The following is a 23,841-nucleotide window of genomic DNA, read 5'->3' as shown; positions in this document are numbered from 1 at the left end:
GTTCGAGCAAAACTGCAACTCAGAATCATGAGCTCTTTTAGTGATGTGATATGTAGTTTACACCAACCACGAATCATCCTCCACTATATTTCCCCATTTGGCTTTGCATTCACTTGAGTTGTACTTAGCTATTTTTTCTTCCACCAAATCCAAGTACTTCTCCATGAAGCCAAGAATGTCAAAGTTCTCTGCATTTCCTATATATGATGTTATCATTATTATTTTTGGGCTAGAAAGGAGACACTAGCTGTGACATCCTCTTCTTTCTTCTCTTTGTCCACCTGACCAATTAGTGACGATGGCTATTCTACTTCGATGGTGGCATGTAACCAACATGTTGCATCAAAGAACCTGATGTGTTGGATTAGAGAATTAATGTAGTTGGCTTTGTTACTCCCAAATGACAAATGCAAAGACTAAGGGGCTCTTATCAAATCTTGTTTTGCCCTCGGTCTTCGTGGTTGGTGAAAATCTCAAATTGCATTACTAAAAAGAGCTCATGGTTCTGGGTTGCGATATGGCTCAAATGAGTTTAGGTTTAAAAATAATCCTATAAATTGAGTGTTTTATTTTTTAGTTCCATAAAAATGTGTTTTCAACCTCAGTTTAAAAATTAATGCTAAAAGTATTTGACTTTCAACATTGATGGATATAAAATATCAGTTCAAAATCAATTTAAAAGACTTTTTAACTTAGGTAATTGAATGTCTTTTTTGAAGTAGTGCATATTTTATTTTTTTAACCCCCATAAAATTATTTTGGTTTCATTATAATTTGGGTATTTTGTTTTTAAGTTCTCATTAATTATTTTGGTTGTTTTAGTCCTTATATAATTTGAGGGTTTTGATTTTTTTACTTTCCACATTAAATTATTTTAGTCATTTTAATTAGTCCATATGCCTATTGAACAACACATAATGTGATGGGGTAGCATTTTGTTTTTTGTTTGTCAGGCTATCATTTTTTGCCAAAAAAAAAATAATGGTATATTGAAAAGGTACAAAGATATGCCAATCCATATAAATATTAATTAACCTGCATATGTTATTTCTCTAGCACAATTATAAACTACTCTTAAATTTAGCATATAATATTTTTTTTGGGATAATTAATATTTTGCATGATACTATATATCCTCTATCCGATAAAAATATATGAGTGTTTCTCAAAATAATATATATATATATATATATATATATATATAAAAGTGAAATCCTTTACAGCCCAATTTTTCATAAATACATTAACTTTCAACGTAAGTGACGATAAATTTGAGCAAACAAATCAAGTTTAACTTCTCTACAAACTGAATAAACATTTAAAACTACAAGTAATTTGTGTTAAACAACATAAACCAAGATATATAATAAACCCTTCGATGAGAGAAAAAAGTCTTATTTTAAAATTATAGTGGAGAGGTTTAGAAAGCACATGGCATTTTCATGGAACAGAAATTAATGTTTTTTCTTTCTTTCTTGCAAATAACAATTCGCTTGTTTGGTTACATTCTCAACTTGATCAAGAATCAAGATTAAGACCGTTTAATTTGTCCAATCCCCCTCCTACTCCAGGCCCCCAAAAAAGTTTTCTTTACGCAATTTTTATTTTATTTGATGGCTTTTTATTGGGGTGTTATAATTAGCTTGGGTTGAGAGTGGGGCCTCAATTTTCCATTTGGCCATTTGGGTGAGGTCTACATGTTGGTGCCTATACTAGACAGAAGAAAGTGATTGAAAGTTATGAAATATTTGTTAAATGACAATTATACAGTATTCCTAGACAAACCGTGAGCTTCAGGCTTAAACAATTCCAACTCTAGAAAGGGCAACAAAATCGTCTCTCTCTCTTCTTCCCTCTCTCTTTTACCTAGCTTCATTGGTGCTCTAAACTTGTGTCACTATCTTTTGTTTCACTCATTGTTGGAATCTTCTTCTCTTTTATATCATTTTTAAAGTTTCTTTTATGCTTATATTACCTGTACAACAGGATAATTATTATTCTTATAACAAGAATAATCCACCAGCAAATGTTTATCACTTGACACTTGTTTCATATTAAATGTTTAATTAATTCATCAATCTCATTACAATTTCTCAACATTAATAACGAGTACTTGTTTAAAGACACCAATCCCCACTAGTTTGTTAGAGAGCCCCTCAAAGAGGCAAATTGTCCCTGTATAAATTTACAGTGACTGCCTGGATAATTATTGGTTTAAACTACTAGCATTGAACCGAAATATATGAATATCATTGTCAGAAGTCTAGTTCAATTCATTAACTAGAAAAACATGTGAATTGTAAATTCTTTGTCTTCGATTTTTACCGACAAAAAAATATATGTACCATTAATCAAAGTAATATCGCTAATTTATACTTCCTTCATTCCTATATGACATTTAAGGCTTTAACACAAGCATTATAAATATAATTAATTTATTAAATTTCATATAAAGTATTAGTTAACTTCCTAATATATATTTTATTTCTCTAATTAATGACTTATTTATTCTTTTTATCCTAGTAAGTATTGATTAAGGATAGTATTTAAAAAAATATTTAATACAACATTAATTTTATAAAATAACATTTATTCTAGAATAATTTATTTTTCTAAAACGTTATGCAGTATGAGGAAGTGTTACTGTACATTCTAATGACATTAATTATAAAACTACCATGCATATATTTATTTCTGCCGTCTTAGGTTACTGATCCAATGTGCAAAACTACAGTATATACCAGTATGCAGTCGAGCAAGCAATAATACACTAATGGGGAATTTCATTTTCTATCTAATAGCTAGCAACATATATAGTAGTAGTATTACGTAACATTTTTTATTGGTTAAAGTTGTTATGACTCGCAATATCATGCGAATTTCATTTCTATCTAATACTAGTAAATCATACACATTATTTTGTAAATTTAAATTAATAATAATACTAAATTAAAGAGTTCACGGGAAAGTGTACTGTTAACATTTTCCTATCCTAATTAATGGGAAAGAATTATGCATAAGCCCCTATCTTGATTTCGAAAAAACTTACAAAAGGAACTGTTTTTTCTTAGGGCTAATTAGTGAGACCCTTATATTTTGTTTTCTTATCAGCAAAGTTAAAATATTGTTACGGAAGGGTACCACAATACTCTATTGGTGATAGTACTCCCTTGTACTTAATCATCAGACTTATAATTTGTTGTTTTCTCTGGGTGTTCTAGCTAAAAGTATGATGCAAGTTTTTTTAACTAAAAAAAAATGATTGAGAATGGCAATTACGGTACCAACCTCAAAATTATAAACTTATACGTGTGGGAAGGGGAAAAAAATTGTGGGTAACAGTTGGGCGCGCGTTCTGAGAATAGTTAGTTCTTTTGTCGAATAATGGTAGATAATCCTAAAAAGCTTCCGAATTTTAATCAAAAGATTAATTATGAGAGAAATCATAAACTGCATTGATTAATAATTATAAGTTACCATAAAGCTGCAACAAGTTTTTAACTAGTAAACAATTATTAACCCGGTTCCAATTCTATTCTCATATAGTATTCTCTCGGTCAAGTATAAACATTGCATAAGTGTCCAATAAATATGCACTTGCGGCTATCACTTAATTATAAGGCAACGATTTATATTATTAATCAGAAAAGAAGGACAACGGCAGATAGATCCAATGATCAATTAAACAAAATGGGTTTGGTTAACGCTAGCTCATTTGTCGTATAAGGATGCTGAATGGAATCTCATTTTCGAGAGATAAAAATAAAAATGTAGAGTAGGGGATGGCAGCGTTTTGTACAGAAAAAAATAATGAACAATGTAGGCCATTAAGGGAACATTACATTATTATTTATTCCTTAATCTAATATATCCCTTCCTCTTCCTCCGGTGTATATAAAGATGGTGGTAAATGATCATGATCATCAGCACAAAGCTGAAGAGATAATTGGTAGAGCCAGAAACAATTCCAAATTGGTATCCTCAAATTCCAATTGAAAAGGCCAAGATGACTGGTTCAGGATCTCCTTGTGGAGCCTGCAAATTCTTGAGAAGAAAATGTGTGAGAGGTTGTGTTTTTGCACCTTACTTTTGCCATGAGCAAGGTGCTACCCATTTTGCAGCCATTCATAAGGTCTTTGGTGCAAGCAATGTCTCAAAGCTTCTTGCTCACCTTCCTGTGAGTGACCGTTGTGAAGCTGCAGTCACAATCTCATATGAAGCTCAAGCCAGACTTCAGGATCCAATTTATGGCTGTGTCTCCCATATTTTTGCACTCCAACAACAGGTTTGTTAATTTCCCTCTCACAATTTGCATATAAATTGAAAGCCCTAGCTAGCCAGCATGTGCTTACTTTGTACTATAAATTAATTAGTATTGTGCATGCACTTTTGCTTAATTTATCAAGGAATTGAACTCAGTTGGTTAAACTAAGTGTATGAATTATCATAAAACTCTGATACTTATTTTCAATTCGTATGGATAAAAATCATTTGCTTAATTTCATCTTTGTGTAGGTGGTCAATTTACAAGCACAGCTAGCTTATCTCAAGGAACAAGCTGCTCAGAGTTGTCTCGATGGCTCTATCAATGAAAACCCTAGTGAAAAATTATTTGAAAAATCTTCTTCTGCTTTACCTCAAGATCTTCAAAGTTGGTTTAATCAGGTGGGAAATTCCAACCTGGGGCCAGAATTTCTTCCTAACATGTGTACTAATTTATCAACACAACATTATGGGAACAATGCCCTCATGGAAGATCTAAACCCTATTGGAATTAATTATGAAACTTCAGGAGCCATGGAAGGAAACAACTCCTCTAGCTTCGATGATAGTTCTAATAACTACTCCATGTCCTATGACATGCAAACAAACAGGAGGACATGGGGTTTTCATGAAGTGGAGGATCTACATTCAGTGGCTTTTGGATACGGAACTCGATCACATTCATGAAAAGAATTGATGAAGACAAGCTTATTATCAATTTTGAATTGCTGCTGCATATTGTGAAGCATGCACTATATATACTCTGTTGCCCTAAATAAGCTAGCTAGGAAAGCATAGGAATGTTGACATTATAATTGGAATGGAATTAGCCCACCCTCTTCTATTGTCTTTAATCGAGTTTAATCCTGTTAAGTCTCAGCAGGTTTTGTATGAGATTATGAGAGCTCATTAAATGGGTTTGTTCCTAGCACATATCCTAAATTTTGACTTATTAATAAATCCTGTCCCTAGATACCTTAATGATATTTAATTACCATTTCTTAAATACAACACTTTGGTGTGAGGAATATTATATATTTAGAACATTACTTTTTAAGTGTGTGTTTGTATTTTTTTCCTCCACGTATATCCTTTTTTCAGAGACAATCTTGTTAATTTGCTACTTTGTGAGAGATTAATCCCTTCTGTTAGAGCCAATTCTTATTTATTTGAAAACCTAGTTTGTAAGAATGTAAATCTAATATGAAAGGTGGATTCATGTTGAACGTGCCTCGGAAAGTTCCATTGGGAAAGTAACTGATTGTACTATAAACATTCCAAAGTAGCAGATTAATTAAGTTCAGAAACCGTGTACGGAACTCTTAAATATTCCTCTGAAATAAATCCCTTAGAGCTATCAGCTAGGGAAAGGCACAGACTATACGGCGGATATATGGTTCAGACTAATTTTTACTAATGCATCTACTCTGAGGTTGTTTAACCCTATTTTACTAAGGATAAGTTAGAAAACTCCATTCCATTAAGGAGTTTTCTTGCAAGCTACCACTGTTACTTGGGACAACATACGTTGCATTTTCTTATTTTTCCTTACTGCGCCTTTTGTACACGGTTACAGGATGATAAGCATGTGCAATAAACATAAGGTTAAATATATGTGCTGTATATTCTACATGCAAAAAGTATAAATCTGTCCGCCGTAGTTCCTTAGCTTGGTTTTAATTATAGATATGATGAAGATATATATATATATATATATATATATATATATATATATATTACTTTCTCTGCTATAATATTTGGTAAGTGGAAAAGCAGACTTGGTCTTTTAATTTTCTACACTGCAGATTCATGAGATTTTACTTTTTCAATGTCTCTTGCTTGTCTAATGTACTTATATATTTATGAATGTGTTAACGTGTTTCAATGATGCGCGGTGGCTCATATGTATTGTAAAATTAAAAAAGAACAGCCTTAATTAGGGTTACTCTGGACTCTAAAACATATCATTAACGTTAGTTTAAGGTATATATATTCTTGTAATAAGGCTGCTTTAAATTAAGTTATTTTTGGAGTAACAGATCCACCTTTTAAAATAATTTTTTTTTTAAAATGACTAAACGAGATATATTTATCTCCTTAAAAGAAAACGATATATATTTATTATTCATTTAATATCATGATTTTAATCCCTAAAATTCTAGGAAGGACTTGCATCCAGCCTGACCTGGGTATATATATTAGAGTAGTATATATGTTCCAGGATTCATTAGTCTCCAAGATAAAACTATATTGATTCTAGGACTTGATAAAAAAAAAAAAAAACAAACAAAGGTCAACGGCGTTTTTATTTCATTTTTGTTGAGTGGATGGTACAACAAACTTAATTGAACGAATGTGTACTGCATCATCATAAGGAATAATATAATTCTTTAATATGTAAATGAGTTTGGATCATCACTTCTTATATTTCTTTCACTAAATTTTAAGACCTAAAAAAAGAAGTGCATAGTGTTGACAAATAGTATATATTACTAAAAAAAATTATATACTAATTGATATTAATTAGTCTTTTGTTTTGTCTCTGCTATATAAATTGTTTGAAAAATTCAACTATTAATATATATACAGATCTTATGGGTACGTTTATATATATATATATATATATGGTATCTAAAATTGATGCACAAATAGTTTGAAATTTGTTAATGGTTTGATTTGAATGTAATTTAAGTCTCTACTATGTATATCCTAAGTTTTGAATAAACGCCAGCCAGCTCCCTAACACCAATCACACAGGGACAAGAAGCAAAATGAAAGAAGAAGATATAGGATCAAATACCTCTGTATATTTTCTTAATCAGGCAAGCTGAATTACTTGAACATGCTGATATATAATGGCATGAATCATGACAATATTTGAATTCGTTTAAAAATTGTTGTGTTGGAAAAAAAAATGAAAATGGTTGATATATATAGTATTATAATAAGGAGTTTAATTAATTCATTTGCTTGATTACATGACTTGCTCCAGTATATGTTGCTCCAGTATGAAAATGGTTGCTCAAGACACTTGAGTCTGTCTCTCTCCATGATTATCAAATATGTATATTGGGATTCTCTTTTCATTGGTTTCAGCTTCTACACTCAATATGGTGGTCCTTACTCTTTTATTTTGTTGTTTTATTATAATTTAAAAGTTGTTATCTTCCCCACTACTAATTACTTCGACTATATTGGAAGGCTTTATTTCAGATTTTGAAATTGTTGACAAGAACATTAAATTAATGTTAGGTAAAATTTGAATAATATTATATATCTTACAAAATGGTTAGTAAAAGCTTTAAATCATTTTCTAAATTAAGCGCATTGCCTCAAATGAATACATGACTGAAAAAAATCTGAATATTTTTTATAAAAGAAAAATACCCGTGTAAAAAGCCATATATAATTGTGAACGAAAGAAATGTTTTTGATTCTGACATAATTAAACAAGAGACCAGTGGCCGGGATATGACGAGTTCATAGAAAGCTAAGCTTGTATAATTAGTGGGGACCTTTAATTGGCCCCCCTACTTTCTTTTTAGAAAAAAAGAAAAAAGAACAAATAATTAATTTATTAAGTTCATAGAAAGTATGGATCTCCTAGTGTTGGGCAAGAGGTTTACATATGACATATGGTTTAAGCCCAATTCAAGTGAATGAGTCAACTGTCATGATATAGAAATTATACTACTTCAAAATATAGAAATTAATCACTTAATGAACATTGATTTATATGAAAACCGATATTGACTGATGCAAGATGGCCATTTTGTTTGGTTTTGGGAGAATGGTTATTAATTACAATTGCAATTGTGATTATGATGCAATTGATAAATTTGAAAATAAGAGAAATGTGTGTTTTTCTAAAGAACATGAGGTAGAAAAGATATGGGAGGAGTGTGTATACAAGGGTAATTTAGAAAAGAAAAGAAGGGAGTGTACTAGTAAAGAGAGTAAGTATAAATAGTAACTGTGTATTTATTTTCTTTCTTTTTACCACTCTGGGCCAACATAGGCCCTGTAATATTTCCCTTTTGCTTCATTACTTTTTCTTTTGTTTATTTTCCTACTGGAAAATCACAGTAGTAGTGTCAACACCCTACTCCAAAAAATTTATTCAACTAAATGTATTTATTATTCAATTAAATGGCTGTATGTACGTACAAAATAGTGAAAACAATGCTTTGAAAAATATGCCCGGACAAGAGTAAATCAATGCAAAATGATTATGTTTCTCTCCTTTTCAAGCCAATCGTATTTGCCAAGAAAAAAAAATAGCTTTACTATCTAAACATAAAAATTTAGCATTGTATATAATATCACATAAATATTTTATCTATTATTTGTTTTTTATCTCTTCCATGGACACACGTACAAAAAATACACTCCAAAATTCACAGCAAAAATAGAGAAAATAAGTAATCAAATTTAGGGACATAAATTGTTTTTTCTTCATTAATTCCGAGTCACAAATATTTTATTGACATTTTAAAAAAAAAAGTTACATATAAATTATTTAAGTAGGACAACTTTGTTGTCCCATTTGATTTTCGCATAACATTTTCCAAGAATTAGTTGTCCTTGAGGTTCCATGATTCTACTATATACTCTCTCCCCTGTAACGAGAAGCAATATAAACGTTATAATTTTTCGTGTAGAATTAACTTTCATATTAAGTGAAGAAGAAGAAAGTTAGAAATTGGAAAAACACTCAAGACTCAACAACAATGATTGACTGTAAACGACTTTGAATTTAATTGTAATTTCTGTGTACAGGTGTCTTCTATGTATAGGTGTCTCCCGATTACATGTTACTATAGAGTGGGGAGAAACAAAACTTGTGATGTAGATTGTAGACTATGCATTGAATCCAGGAAACAGTGTCTACTCATATGTATACAAAATCATCAGTGTTTAGGTACTATTAGAAAAACACAATAATGTTAGGTAAACCTATTCGTTAAAATTTACAAAACGAGATAACTGGGCGGGTCCAACGACCCTAACGTTATGCTTGCCTTTAACCATAAAATGAATGTATGGGTTTTAAGAAAGAGAAAGATGAAAAGGAAAAAAAAAAATAAAAAAGAAGAAATAAAATTGAAGTGGCAGACCCAATAAGTAATGTGATTAGAAAGAATAAGAGAAATAAAAAGGAAATAGAAGAAAAAATAAGCGTACACTTATATTTATTTCATTCTTTTTTCCAAAACAAAATCTTGAAAAGAAGTCTCATCATCATTCAGCCAAGGAAACATTGCATTTTGATCAAAACATAGCTAGCGACGTGATAACTTTTGACTTAAGTTACTGATGATTTCCAACTTTTAGCAACATAAACGTGTACAAAAGTTTTATAGACATGCGGACTCATAAGCTATGATTAAGGCTCACAGTGATCTCTTTTCGTCCCCTTAGTTGTTTTTTCATTTCTTTGTGGAAAAAAAAACAAAACTAGTGTAGCTCACGATTAATGCTAATATGACACTACTTGTACTAGCATAAAACAAGGGCAGAGAAAAAAATCCATTTGTGCTCATCTATCATTACTTCTCTGGTTAAATATAAGACTCTTTTAATTGATTTATGACATTTAAGATAATTTGAAGAAAAAAAATTATATTTAAAAACACAAACACAAGTAATAAAAGAAATGAATATAAATCTATATATATATATATATATATCACATTTAGCAAGAATCGAGAAAGATTGTTGAACAAATGGATAAATATGAGATTGTTTAAAATTAAATATTTGAAAAAATAATTTTGTTGCTTATAAAATCTTACCGGTAAGGAGTAGGATGTTATATTTTTATTTTTATTTTTTTGAAAAAACAAAGAGGACAGAGGAGGACATGAAGGCCACATAATTCAAAGGCAAAACAATGCAGAATAATTCAAGACAATCCCGAGTTGTAGGCTTCCTATATGTATTCAAGGGGCATGCCTTTTATTATTTTATTTAAAATAAAACTACATTATTTAAACACTGGACGTTAATTACTACACTAATTTGAGTAAAACAATATAACTCGTAAGAGAGCTAGCTAAAGAGAAAAAAGACTTTACTTGTCTTCAAAAATTTGATTTCTTTTGGATTAAATCCAAAAACAGAGAAAAGCCTAGTGCTGGTTTAGGATTATCATTTATGACAAGCACGTTTCTTCTCGACACTCATTAGTATATACAACACTAGGCAAAAAACTATCACCCTTCAGCATCAAAGGAATATTAATATCCTTCAAGAAATTAAATAAAGACAATTAAGGATTAACTTTATAACTTTCCTAGTCACAGTTCCTCATCATCCTGAGTGCCAATTCTTGCAACTCATCCAAGTCATTGTTATAAGATCTTTTCTTAAAATTACAAGCTTGCAGTGAGAAATCCTCTCTTCTTTGTACATCTCGCATGCTCATTCCATCATTGATGCTGCTATAATCAATTGAATCAAGTGAGCTCTGAGGAGATGTGGGGTTATTCATGGAAGTGAAACAAAATGGATTGAATGGTTGTCTAATAACATTATCTGACCCATGATTCTCCAAGTTCCTGGACTCCATCTGGTTCTGGTCTAGTTGTGCCTTCATTTGCATTACTTGTGCCTGCAAGCATGCTACCTACATAAAAACCAAAAGACAAAAATTAGTTGTGTAAGAGAAGAGAATCCATGACCAATTAAAATGCCTGCTTATAAAAGAAAATTTGTTTGTATATTGATAATGAGATGATTGACTAGTAGTCAATAAAGAATCATATTATTGGACTGGTTGCTGAATATTATTAAAAGACAAACATATCTACAGTATATAGGAAGAAGAAAAAAGGACACTTTCTAACCTACTATTAACACGTTCTTCATTAGCTAGCTGCAATTGAAAATCACAAAATTTTATAAGTTATATTTTGGAATAGATCCAAGAATTTTAAGTTGTGGAGATAATATACATGTATATATATTTATTAGTGTAATAACTTTTATATATATATATATATATCCATGCATGCGTGTATGCGCACACACGTGTTTGTATTTTTCTGCGTTTTTTTACGCTTTCATGTGTCTCTATAAGTGTGTATGCACATTTATGTATGTGAAAGTGTAAAAGTTTGAAATCAATTTGAAGTTTGTAATTGTAAATATCTTACTTATCATGTATTTTGATGAATTAATTATAAAAACAATTCATACATGTCATATTTATAAAGAATGTTATTATTATTAGGACAATTGTTCAATGGGGGAAATTACATAAAGTGTGAATAAAAACACTAATATATATATATATATATATATATATATAAAATAAATTAGGGGCAATTAAAATTTAATAATATTAAGTACCTAGTTATAACTTTTTGAGTTCAAATAGCTAGTTAAAAAATCACAAACAGTTGGCCCCAGAACAAGTGATTAATTTAAACTTTCATAAATATATAATATCCAGAAAGAGGAAAGTCATGAAGTTGTGTTGTTGTGATAGAGCTTAATTTATAACTGTAGGTACGTACCTGTTGTTGCAAGGTGAAAATATGGGAGACACAACCATAAACAGGGTCTCTGACGCGAGCTTGTGCTTCATAAGCAAGTGTGAGCATTGCCTCAAAACGTTGGTGAGCTGGTATACGCAGGAGCAGCTTGGAAACGTTGCTAGCACCGAACACCTTATGAATGGCAGCGAATCTAGCAGCTCCTTGTTCTGAGCAAAAGTAAGGTGCAAAAATGCAATCAGCGGCACACTTTCTTCTTAGGAACTTGCATGCCCCACAGGGAGATCCAAAGCCAGAAGAAGAACCTGCAGAGCCAGTGTCATTACCAGTTGCAGAAGTCATAGCGTGTGTACGTTTGCTTTAGAATAATGGAATCGTGTTATTATTATTATCAGTGTGTGTGAAGTTCAAAGAATTGAATAAAATTTTTGAGGCACACGAACACACTAGGAAATGGTGCAAAAATGTGGGGATTTATTTAAGGAGTGTGGGAATGAGATGGAAATGGTTGGAGTTAAGGGGGGTGGGACATGATTGAGAATAAAAGACAGAAAAAAAGGGAAGTGTCTTGTAACAAATGTGAATGGGCGACATGGGAGGCACATGTGTAGGGTTCTGAGGGGACATTTATCAATGATTGAGCCAACACAGTACCTTGTTTTTCAAATGGCATTGGGTTTGAGTGTTGGACCCTTATAGGCTTTAGCTGAGTTATTTTGACTCTTACCAAATGCTTGTTAGTAAAGGTCAAAATTTCTTTCATGAGGATAAGATTTTGGTGCAATGTCTTACTTGTTCAATTTAGTTTTTCATTTAATTAATCTTTTTATTTCTAAACTTTATTTCACCGTTACATTTTAATTACTTCATATAATTAATGTGTGTTTGAAAATGATGTGGGCGTAAAAAATTACTTATGTCTGAAACAATATATATATTATAGCTAGTTTCTAGTTCTACGTATTTTAACTTTTGGACATAAAGACAAAAGAGATAAGATAGATCTACTTTCTACAAAATCTTTTACAAACACCTACTTAGTTACTTTATGTTTAGTCTTTACACATGCAATTTTTTCTTTACATTTTAGTGTATATTATTAGCTTTCATGTAAAACTATCATAGAATTAAAATACATGGACTAAATTAAAATATAAAAATATTTATTAAAAAATTAAAACATAGAACATATAAGTATAAGGACTAAAACATAAAATGTAGGAGTTAAATGATTAATTAAATATTATTTTATTAAAATTAAAGTTCTATTTTAGTAATTTCACTAACAAATGTTGACATTTACTCATTTATAATAAGGATTTACATTTGCTATCTTCCTTTAGAATTATTATAGAGAAGAGACAAGGAAGGAAGAAGGAAAAATTAGGAATTGAAAAAATTACAATTATTTATTTTATTTAATTTAATTATAGTCTCAACTTCTTTACATGTGATCATTGTGATGTTATTTATTTGTCTGATACACTCGTGTGCCTCTGCATTACTATTACGCGGTTAGTTGAATTTCAGAAATATTGACTGATTTTTTTTGTTTGGTTTTCCGCCGAACGCCGCACCTAGGAAGTGCAAGATTTTGTCGCTTTCGGATGCTGCCACCTGCCGGTAAAGTCTCCCGACAACTTCCCATTCACTTGTTCGTTCAACGTTTATTTATGTTTTATGTCGGTTCAAGATAACATATTTTAAAAAATATTATTTATTTACGTACTAAAGCTGAAATTAATTTTAATTACACTAAATAGTAACCGTAAAAATATGGACAAACAAAAGTAGTTTTTTTTAGCTTTGCAACCACCTTTTTTTAATTGGAGTAAATTTTTTTAATATATGATTTTAATAACTTTAATTTAATCCTGTATTGGTCCAAACTATAAGAATTTTTACTTCTTCTCATGTAAAGTGTTATATTTAAGACCTATGATAAAATACTTTTATTTTTCAAAAAGAAATTAATTGATGAGGACAAAAATGAACGGTGTGTAATAAGTCTGAATTTTTTATGAATAATATAGGCTTTGTTCATTTGCACATGAACTATTTGCTATAAATCCTGAATGTTCATTCATGGCTATTTTTACTTGTCTGGTATAAAATTAAACAGAGATGCTATCATGTTTCATTATATTTTTAGTTATTATTAGATTCTCATATCCTGCCTTTCTCTTCTTCAATTCAAACCATGTGGCTTCCATGTAAACAGAGATGCTATCAATTGTTGAATATAGATCAAACTGGAGCCTTGTTCGGTTGATTATTGAGTTTAAAATATTTCACTGAGTCTTTAGAAGATTTGAATTGTTTTTAGAAGTGTGTATTAGCTAAGATTTTATCTCATAATTCTTATTTTATTGTTTACAAATTTAAAACCGTTTAAAAGTGACTTCCAGTTGCTACATTTTCTCCCTCCATATATCATAGTTTTTAATAGAAAGTAACGTTCATATTTAAATTCTCACTTATCCGAATAGTTTTGATTGGAAAAAAAAATGAAAAGGTTCCTTTAGAAAAGTGGAAATATCGGATCAGTTCTATGTGAGATAAGGGAAAAAAAAAAAAAAAAAAGAACAACTCTTTTTCTCTGTTTTAAAAGCCAGTTCTTCTTCATCATTCAGAAAAATATAGTTCCAGTTGTTATGCTACCTTAGCTTTGGCTATGAAGAGTCAAAACATTTGTTGTACAATTTTTTCTCTGTATATAGACTTAGCACTACAACGGAACTCCTAAAAATCAGCTAAATATTCCACCACGTGCTAACAACATAATCCTAAACATGGGTAACCGAATAAAAACAGCAACAAAATCAGATAAATATATAAAACAGAAAACAAAATATTTGACTCAGTCTACAATCCCTCCCTTAAATTGCATGCTCCTTGCAACAATTTCTTTCAGAATCCTCAAGCAAGCCCAAAGCACTTCGTAGCTGCTAAAAAACTTCAACTTTAAGTGGCTTTGTCATGAGTCATGATGGCTGATAGCTGATCTCTTGTAGCAATAATTTAACTCAATAACACCATCATTACATAAGTTTCTTAAGAAATGAAACCCAACATGTGTTTACTTCTTCCATGTAAAACTGGATTTTTGAATAACTTAATTGTAGAGACATTATCACAAAACATCACAGTAGCACCTTCCTGACAGTGATCTGGATGCTCTAGAATTCTTCTTAGCCAAACACATTAACACACACATAAAGCAGCTGCTATAAACACATTGACCACAGATTGTTTCTTTAACACCAAGAGATCACTCCTCCTGCCAACAAGATCCCCTGCATAATCACTGCCAGTATAAGCAATTAATTCTTCATTTCCTCCACCTGATAATTGCTAAATAATTGTATTTTGATAATAGAAAATAAGGAAAAATTGTCTTTAAAAATAATTATTTAGCAGTTATTTGCGCTTAAATATTAAAGAATTGATGTTTTGTTGAATTTTGGCTACAGATATAAAAACTGGAGGTGTAATAAGCAAAAAGGCCAGAAAAATTGAAGAAAAGAAGAAAATCTGAAGCAGGCCCAGCCCAATACGTGCGCTGAGCGCGCGTCACGCGCTAAGCCCATGATCCAACAGAAGTGCGCGCTAAGCCTGCAACATGTGCGCTAAGCCCGCGATCTAACAGAAGCACGCGCTAAGCCTGCAACATGCGTGCTAAGCGCGTGATCTACACGCGCTGAGCGAGGGGGTGTCGCGCTGAGCACGCCTACGAAGGCCCAAAACCCACTTCAGCAGCTATAAATAGAGAGTCAGTCCAAGGGACAGAAGACACCACGACAGAACCCCTCTCCTAGGGGTTTCATTTACTCCCTTTCTTTCTTTCACCCATTCTCATTGTAAAGCCCTCAATGGCCATGAGTGGCTAAACCCCCTTAGTTAAGGCCTGACAGGCCTAGAAGCCAATGTGATGTATGATGTACTCTTCACTATTTATCAATGCAATACCAGGTTTTTCTTTCCTATTTTCTTTTCTGTTTTTATCTTGCATACTCATCTTTATACTCTGTTAGGAGTTAGATGCTCGGGAGAGGGTAACTTCTAAATAAGATTTAAAGAAGATATGCATGCATTAGTTTTAGGGGTTAGACGCTCGGGAGAGGATAACTTCTAATAGAACAAGAAGAAAAGATATCATAATAAAATCATTGCTAGGCATAGAGTGATTGCATTATGCCCATGCGTCAAAGTAAACATCTAGAATTAGAACTTCATGCATTTTATCTATTGAGTCTTTGCAAAGGCATTTGGAGGATAGATAGGTAAAATAGGCTTGTCATCGTGAGGCATCAGGGACAAGTAAATGAATAGATGTGGGTGGGATAAAATCACCTGAATTGGTAAAGAAAAAATCATAAACTCATACATTTTAGGCAGACTAGGCAAGTCAGTTCCCAACATTATCTTATCTTGACTTTATCTTTATCTTTTATCTAAATCTTTTATCTTTCTTATCTTTTATCTTTTTCTTTATCTTTTAATTTTATCTTTAATTCTTTTATCTTCTAATTTTATCTTTAAATCTTTTATCTTTTCTTTACCTTATCTTCTATCTTTCTTTATCTTTTATTTTAAATTTCTTATCTCTTGCTTTTAAATTGGATTTGCATTAATCTAAGTACAAACAAAGTCCCTGTGGATTCGACACTCGGACTTCCGAGAACTTTACTGCTTGTCACGATTTGGTGCACTTGCCAACGAGTTAACAAGTTTTTGGCGCCGTTGCCGGGGACTTTGTTTTTCGTACTTGATTAATTGCATATTCCAATTTGTAAGCAATTAGTTTTCACTTTCTATTTTTTATTTTTATTTTATTTGTTTTGTTTTTTTTCTTCTTTTTTTTATCTATTATTTATTTTAGCTACTTTGTTTTATTTTTCAATTTTTTTTCCCTTTACTCATTCTTTATTCTTTTCTTTTTTTAAAAATAAAAAAAAAGTATTTATTCTGTGATAACGTGCACGGTAGTTATTTCTTTTGTTAACAGTGCACACTCCTTCTTCGAAGAACTCATCATGACAGAAAATCATCCACAGAGAATGACGCTAGAGGACTACTCTAGCCCTATTATACCTCAGTACTTCACCAGCATAGCTAGACCAAAGGTGCAGACGGCCAACTTCTCATATCCATATTCCTTGATCCAGCTGATTCAAGGGAATCTATTTTACGGCCTACCAACTGAAGATCCATACGCACACCTGGCCACATACATCGACATTTGCAACACGGTGAAGATAGTAGGAGTGCCTGAAGATGCCATCCACCTTGACTTATTTTGTTTTTCCTTGGCCGGTGAAGCAAGAACATGGCTTCGCTCGTTTAAGGGGAATAGCCTGCGGACATGGAACGAGGTGGTGGAGAAGTTCTTGAAGAAATATTTCCCAGAGTCCAAGACCATTGGGGGAAAGTTTGAAATCTCATCCTTCCACCAACACCCTCATGAATCATTGAGTGAAGCCCTTGATCGCTTTCATGGGTTACTTTGGAATACTCCTACACACGGGTTTAGTGAGCCAGTCCAGCTCAACATCTTTATTGATGGCTTGCAACCCCATTCCAAGCAACTCCTTGACGCCTCAGCCGGTGGGAAGATCAAGTTAAAGACTCCAGAAGAAGCTATTGAGCTAATAGAGAATATGGCGGCCAATGATTATGTCATTCTATGCGACCAAGAGCCCAGGCCACAGGAAGAAAGCAGTAGGCTAGAAGAATTGCTGGTACAATTCATGCAGGAAACAAGGTCACATCAGAAGAGCACTGATGCAGCAATCAGAAATCTGGAAGTACAATTAGCTAAGCTAGTTGCTGAAAGGCCCACCAAAACCTTTACTGTAAATACTGAGATGAAGCCCAAAAAGGAGTGCAAGGTAATTTTAACTGAGGAAGATGTGGAAGAAGAAAAGAAGGAAGAGATAGAAAGAAATGAGGAGAAAGCACAACAATGGGAGAAGTACTCACAAGTAAAAATTCAACAAGAAAGTATTTTCCAAGTCAATACCACTCCTCATCAACTGATTGTCAAGGAAGAAAGACATGGAAAACATGATAAATCCTTAAGTGTCCTTCCCTCCTTGACCACCAGCACTTTTCTTGCTACAATATGGAAGGTGTTTCCAACATACATGAGTTTCATGGCGTCTCTAGCTAAGAGGCGAAAATGCAAGGAAGATGTGTTCTTTGTGACCTTCATGCCACCTTGAAGGCATTTGACTCGTCAAGCTAATGACGTTAAAGAAGCGCTTACTGGGAGGCAACCCAGGATTTCTTACCCTATCTTTCTTTAGTTAGTTGCAGTTGTTTTTTTTTGGGGTAGTTGTGTTATTTCTTTTCTTTACTTATGATTTTATGCATTTTAATTTCAGTAGTTTAAATTTAGTCATTGAATAAAAATTGCATGATATCTGTGAAGTCACTATTTAGGCTTTTTCTGAAGGATTCAACACTTGAAATGCTACATGACAATTGTGAAAATACTGGTTTTCTGGAAGCAAGAGTCAGTCAAACAGTGAGACATGAATCACAAAGAGAGAAAAGGTTAGCTTGATGGAAAAAGATCACGTTCCGGTAAGCCGATAACTTTATCTTGTCCCGGAGAGTTGTGTGAACTTAATTATGAGAGAACGTCTGTTTTTAAATTCCTAATTTTGCATCATTCTTAGACTGTTAGATTATTTACATAAGGTGGATATGATCAAGGCCATGTTTCTTTTTTTATTTTAGCCACATAGCCAAAAAGCCAACCTGTGATGAAATTTATCCCTTGCACCCTTATTGAGCCAAAATTAGTAATTATTATTTTTAAATAAAACCCCTGAGCCTAATTGTGATATCTCTAACCTTATTTTAGGGTTTTAAGAGAGCATAAAGGTTTTAGTCATAATAAACCCCTAATTTGGGGGATGGGTAGAATGAAGATGGTCTAGGGAATGTAAAAGTAGCACATAATAAGGCACCAAAAAAAAAAAAAAAACTTGTAAGCCCAAAGTCTCTTTCCAAAAAAAAAAAAAAGAAAAAGAAAATAAGGGCAAAAAAAAAAAAAAAGAGGTGCCATAAGTGCTAAGGTTGGAAATAAGAAAAATAGATTGCATATGTGTTAAGGCTGAAAAACAAATAAAGCCTAGGCTAAGTATAAGTTTTTCTAGGATGAATGCTCTCTTATAACCTTAAGTTTGAAATCCCAGAAAAACCATGATTTCTTGTCTAGCCAGGCCCCATTACAAGCCAATAAAAGTCCTTAGTGATCCACCAAATGTAAGTAAGAATAACTTTAACTGAGATGAAGTGCAAATTTGGGAATCTTAATTGCAGGTCGTATAAATTTTAAACACTCATCCCAGACACTTATAAATTTTAAACACTCATCCCAGACACTTGTGCGTAGAGATAAACACTAACCTTGTGAGGAAAGTGAGGCAAACCAACTTGATTGATTTCCGATACTAACCAATTTCATCTTGATGTAATTTATGCTTCCATTGTGAGATTATGACAAATGCGGAAAGGACCAGTTGGAGGAATCTGAGAAATTGTAGCCATTGAAAGTGTTGAAGCATTCGGAGTCTGCTTTTAATTTGATTTGCTTGGGGACAAGCAAAGTTTTAATTTGGGGGATTTTGATAATTGCTAAATAATTGTATTTTGATAATAGAAAATAAGGAAAAATTGTCTTTAAAAATAATTATTTAGCAGTTATTTGCGCTTAAATATTAAAGAATTGATGTTTTGTTGAATTTTGGCTGCAGATATAAAAACTGGAGGTGTAACAAGCAAAAAGGCCAGAAAAATTGAAGAAAAGAAGAAAATCTGAAGCAGGCCCAGCCCAATACGTGCGCTGAGCGCGCGTCACGCGCTAAGCCCATGATCCAACAGAAGTGCGCGCTAAGCCTGCAACATGTGCGCTAAGCCCGCGATCTAACAGAAGCACGCGCTAAGCCTGCAACATGCGTGCTAAGCGCGCGATCTACACGCGCTGAGCGAGGGGGTGTCGCGCTGAGCACGCCTACGAAGGCCCAAAACCCACTTCAGCAGCTATAAATAGAGAGTCAGTCCAAGGGACAGAAGACACCACGACAGAACCCCCTCTCCTAGGGGTTTCATTTACTCCCTTTCTTTCTTTCACCCATTCTCATTGTAAAGCCCTCAATGGCCATGAGTGGCTAAACCCCCTTAGTTAAGGCCTGACAGGCCTAGAAGCCAATGTGATGTATGATGTACTCTTCACTATTTATCAATGCAATACCAGGTTTTTCTTTCCTATTTTCTTTTCTGTTTTTATCTTGCATACTCATCTTTATACTCTGTTAGGAGTTAGATGCTCGGGAGTGGGTAACTTCTAAATAAGATTTAAAGAAGATATGCATGCATTAGTTTTAGGGGTTAGACGCTCGGGAGAGGATAACTTCTAATAGAACAAGAAGAAAAGATATCATAATAAAATCATTGCTAGGCATAGAGTGATTGCATTATGCCCATGCGTCAAAGTAAACATCTAGAATTAGAACTTCATGCATTTTATCTATTGAGTCTTTGCAAAGGCATTTGGAGGATAGATAGGTAAAATAGGCTTGTCATCGTGAGACATCAGGGACAAGTAAATGAATAGATGTGGGTGAGATAAAATCACCTGAATTGGTAAAGAAAAAATCATAAACTCATACATTTTAGGCAGACTAGGCAAGTCAGTTCCCAACATTATCTTATCTTGACTTTATCTTTATCTTTTATCTAAATCTTTTATCTTTCTTATCTTTTATCTTTTTCTTTATCTTTTAATTTTATCTTTAATTCTTTTATCTTCTAATTTTATCTTTAAATCTTTTATCTTTTCTTTACCTTATCTTCTATCTTTCTTTATCTTTTATTTTAAATTTCTTATCTCTTGCTTTTAAATTGGATTTGCATTAATCTAAGTACAAACAAAGTCCCTGTGGATTCGACACTCGGACTTCCGAGAACTTTACTGCTTGTCACGATTTGGTGCACTTGCCAATGAGTCAACACCACCCTTAATAGAATTCCCAGATTTTGAGTGCCTTGTAAATATCTCAAAATCTGCTGGAAACCTTGCAAGAAAAAAAAGAACAGAGTGAAGCCTTGCGAGAAAATCAACTGGGATATAAGATAATATCCATATCTGAAAGAAACTCAATCTCAAAATCAACATTCCACAACAGATCTTAAAATTAACAATAATGATGGAATTGATGTCCAAGTCTCAAATATAATATCATCTTGTAACAGGATGCTTACAATGGCAAGAGACTAATATTAAGTATTAACCGAATATAAATAATATATAGAGAAGGTATTTTGGTCAATTCACAGTTGATGGACAAGCATGCAACGTTTTTAGCGTACCTTGGTCCCTTTGTAAGCAGACTCCTTTTAATGAAAACAATTTCATCTGATAATTAACGTGTAAATTTGGTGTAACAAACATTATCTCAGGATTCTTATATAAAGTGACACAAGGTTAGGCAAAAATAAAACAACAAAGTTGACAAAATAACCTCCTAGATAGATTTCAAATAAGGCACCTTCATTCACTTTCATCCAACAAGATGGCAGTTGTGTTTAATTTCACATCAGACACGTAAAAATAGCAGTGAATGAACATTCAGATTTTATAACAAACAGCTCATGTGCAAATGAACAAAGCCTATTATTCATTAGAGTTGTTACATATTCCAATCACACCCAGTATACATTAAGACAAAATTTAAAAAAGTCGTAATGAACAGACCATGAACAAGAATGACCACGACGGCAAAGCAGACTGAGTGGTGGCGTCTTAGATTGGTAGGCACAGCAAAAATGGCAACAAAGAGTGGCAGTAATTATCGCGAGACAGAGAATGAGAAAGCACTGGTCAGTGATGAAAGGAGGTCAGGTGATGGGATTGGGATTTAATGAATTAATCTAAGTCATTGGTTTAAAATAAGAAGATGGATTTAGATTGAAAGTAACTTCTTAAACTTACTGGATTTAGATTTAAATATATTTTTAATCTTTTAATTAATTTTAAGTAATTATTATTTTTTTCTTCAAAAAATAAAATTGTTTTTATTATCTTTTAAATTTTTTTTAATTCATCTTTATTCATTATCTTTATAATTTTATAATTTATGATCATTTTTAACTCCAAAATAAATATTTTAATTTAATTTTTTAAAAAATAATTTCTCACAATTTTAAATCACCAAAATATTTTACTAAGGCAAATTTGTAGTCATTTTTATTTTACATATTTTTGACAGTTTTTAAGAAGAATAACAAAAAATATAAATGTTGAATTGTGTTGATTTTTTTATGTATTTTGATAAATTTAAATTGTCACAAATTATTTTTAAAAAATTAAATTTAAAAAATTCAAGATGAAAAACAGCTACAAATTATGATATTAGTGTAAAGAAATAAAGCAACTAAAAATAACTTTTCAAAAATTTAAAGGAACAAAAATTTCTTTGAAGGATAAAAAAATAATTAATCAAATTTAAAGAATTAAAAATATATTTAAGTTTATAATATAATATAAAACTCATCATAATAAGGAAAAATAATAATAAAACTGATCATAATATTATATAATCGGAAACATATAGCATATTAATTCTCTCATTAACGAGGTAAAGACTAATGAGGAAGCAACGTGGTTACAAAACTCCTCATCATCTATGTCAAACAAAGAATGTCAAAGCTAGAAAGCTTGGAACCTCCACCTTTGTTGTAAACATAGCTTGGAAACATATAGCATTTTCTCTCATTAACAGATATGTACACGTTGCCTAGCTTGCTGCCAAATTACGAAATTAAACTTTGTTGTACATCATCGTTTCCTATTCTTTCTTTCAGTTCTTGAACCGAACTAGTCTATAGCTCCCTCAGAAATGGGAGCAAACAAAAGTATCCATGTTGGAAGATGTTCTAATTTATTTGTCATTTTCTTTTAGTTCATGTCTAATTAATTGGTTAATTACTTAACTTTGCATATCATTAATTCGTTACCAAGTAATTGCATTCACTATGAAATTTTGTGCATGACAGCAAAGCTCGACGTTGGAGTTGATTTCACTCGAAAGCTATGTAGTTCTTGCATGTTCTCCCCTCGCAGGTTTTTGAGAATATCTATGTTTCAATACCTACGTTGGAATGTTTTGGTTGAGTTATATATTCTCTGAGGATGTTTTTCATGAACTCCAACAGGCTATCAAGCATTCTGGTTTCTATGGCTACTGGCAGGTACACGATTTGGTTTGGTTTCTAAATTTTCTATTCACGGTTACATCATCAAATTGGGTACGTAGCTGTAATTAGTGTACATATATATAACCAATTATTTCAATTTCATTCTTCAATGCAGCCTTCGCTTGAAGCACCCTAGCCTATTTTATTACAGAGATTTGCTATATGTCGTGGCACAAGGGGCTGCATGATTCAGACATATTGGTCACGAATAGGTACCATAGACCTCTACATCTTGGTCCCCTGTCTTTAACTATTAAGGTTTGTACTGTTGCATTCTAGCCTGTTGAATAAATCTTTTCATTTGCACTTATAGAAAAAGAAATAAGTTTTCATTTGGTAACTATCGTAATTAAGACATTATTAGACTTTTCACTGATAACTAATGTATCTTATAAGCTTGGATCATTTGAATTGATTATGAAACTAATTCTCAGATGGAACTTAGTCATATTAAAGTTATTTGTACCTCCCAAAACATATATTATGCGAGTTAAAAAAAACACCAATTCTTTCTCATGAAGGTAGTATATGTTGTTAATTGAGTTACTTCCATTCCATAAAAAAGAAATAAGTTTGTTCATAAGTTAAAACATAGGCTGGTTTATAAAAATTCTCCTTGTTAAATTTTCTAAAAGCTTATTGTTAACTTATAAATAAACTAACTTTAAATATAGTAAAATTTATTTAATATTTTTCCTTGATAGCATTCAGTTTCGCCCGAGGTTGGAGTCCATGGAATTCCCATGAACAATTTTTCACATTCCCTTAGTCGAGGTGTAAGGTTGTCCGAGTTGTCGATGGGTTTGATTAC

The 23,841-nt window shown here is 32.2% G+C and overlaps 2 protein-coding genes and 1 long non-coding RNA gene across 3 annotated transcripts; 1 reads left to right on the top strand and 2 right to left on the bottom strand.

Moving 5' to 3' along the window:
* The first annotated feature begins 3,940 nt into the window (after positions 1–3,940).
* Positions 3,941–5,365, top strand: LOC114382116 (LOB domain-containing protein 29-like). Its single transcript, XM_028341355.1, has 2 exons — positions 3,941–4,285; positions 4,516–5,365. The coding sequence occupies exons 1-2, from the start codon at positions 4,007–4,009 to the stop codon at positions 4,948–4,950; spliced, it is 714 nt and encodes a 237-aa protein (XP_028197156.1). The 5' UTR covers positions 3,941–4,006; the 3' UTR covers positions 4,951–5,365.
* A 4,954-nt stretch (positions 5,366–10,319) lies between these two features.
* LOC114382078 (LOB domain-containing protein 16-like) lies at positions 10,320–12,429 on the bottom strand. Its single transcript, XM_028341311.1, has 2 exons — positions 11,784–12,429; positions 10,320–10,891 (listed from the first exon to the last, which is right to left on the bottom strand). Exons 1-2 carry the CDS (start codon positions 12,102–12,104, stop codon positions 10,559–10,561), a joined length of 654 nt encoding a protein of 217 aa, XP_028197112.1. The 5' UTR covers positions 12,105–12,429; the 3' UTR covers positions 10,320–10,558.
* A 1,931-nt stretch (positions 12,430–14,360) lies between these two features.
* On the bottom strand, positions 14,361–21,671 carry LOC114382168. The gene is made up of 3 exons (XR_003660191.1): positions 21,529–21,671; positions 20,790–20,848; positions 14,361–15,106 (listed from the first exon to the last, which is right to left on the bottom strand). It is a non-coding gene; the product is annotated as an uncharacterized LOC114382168 (long non-coding RNA).
* Between the last annotated feature and the right edge of the window lie 2,170 nt (positions 21,672–23,841).

This window comes from Glycine soja, chromosome 13 (assembly GCF_004193775.1).
Source record: "Glycine soja cultivar W05 chromosome 13, ASM419377v2, whole genome shotgun sequence".
Classification (NCBI taxonomy): domain Eukaryota; kingdom Viridiplantae; phylum Streptophyta; class Magnoliopsida; order Fabales; family Fabaceae; genus Glycine; species Glycine soja.
This window is presented reverse-complemented; position numbering and strand designations above follow the sequence as displayed.

Coding starts and splice junctions, on each gene's coding strand:
- LOC114382116 (XM_028341355.1), top strand. CDS start 4,007: ATGACTGGTTCAGGATCTCCTTGTGGAGCCTGCAAATTCTTGAGAAGA. Junction 4,286..4,515: donor TTTTTGCACTCCAACAACAG/GTTTGTTAATTT, acceptor ATCTTTGTGTAG/GTGGTCAATTTACAAGCACA.
- LOC114382078 (XM_028341311.1), bottom strand. CDS start 12,104: ATGACTTCTGCAACTGGTAATGACACTGGCTCTGCAGGTTCTTCTTCT. Junction 10,892..11,783: donor TTTTCACCTTGCAACAACAG/GTACGTACCTAC, acceptor GTTTTTATGTAG/GTAGCATGCTTGCAGGCACA.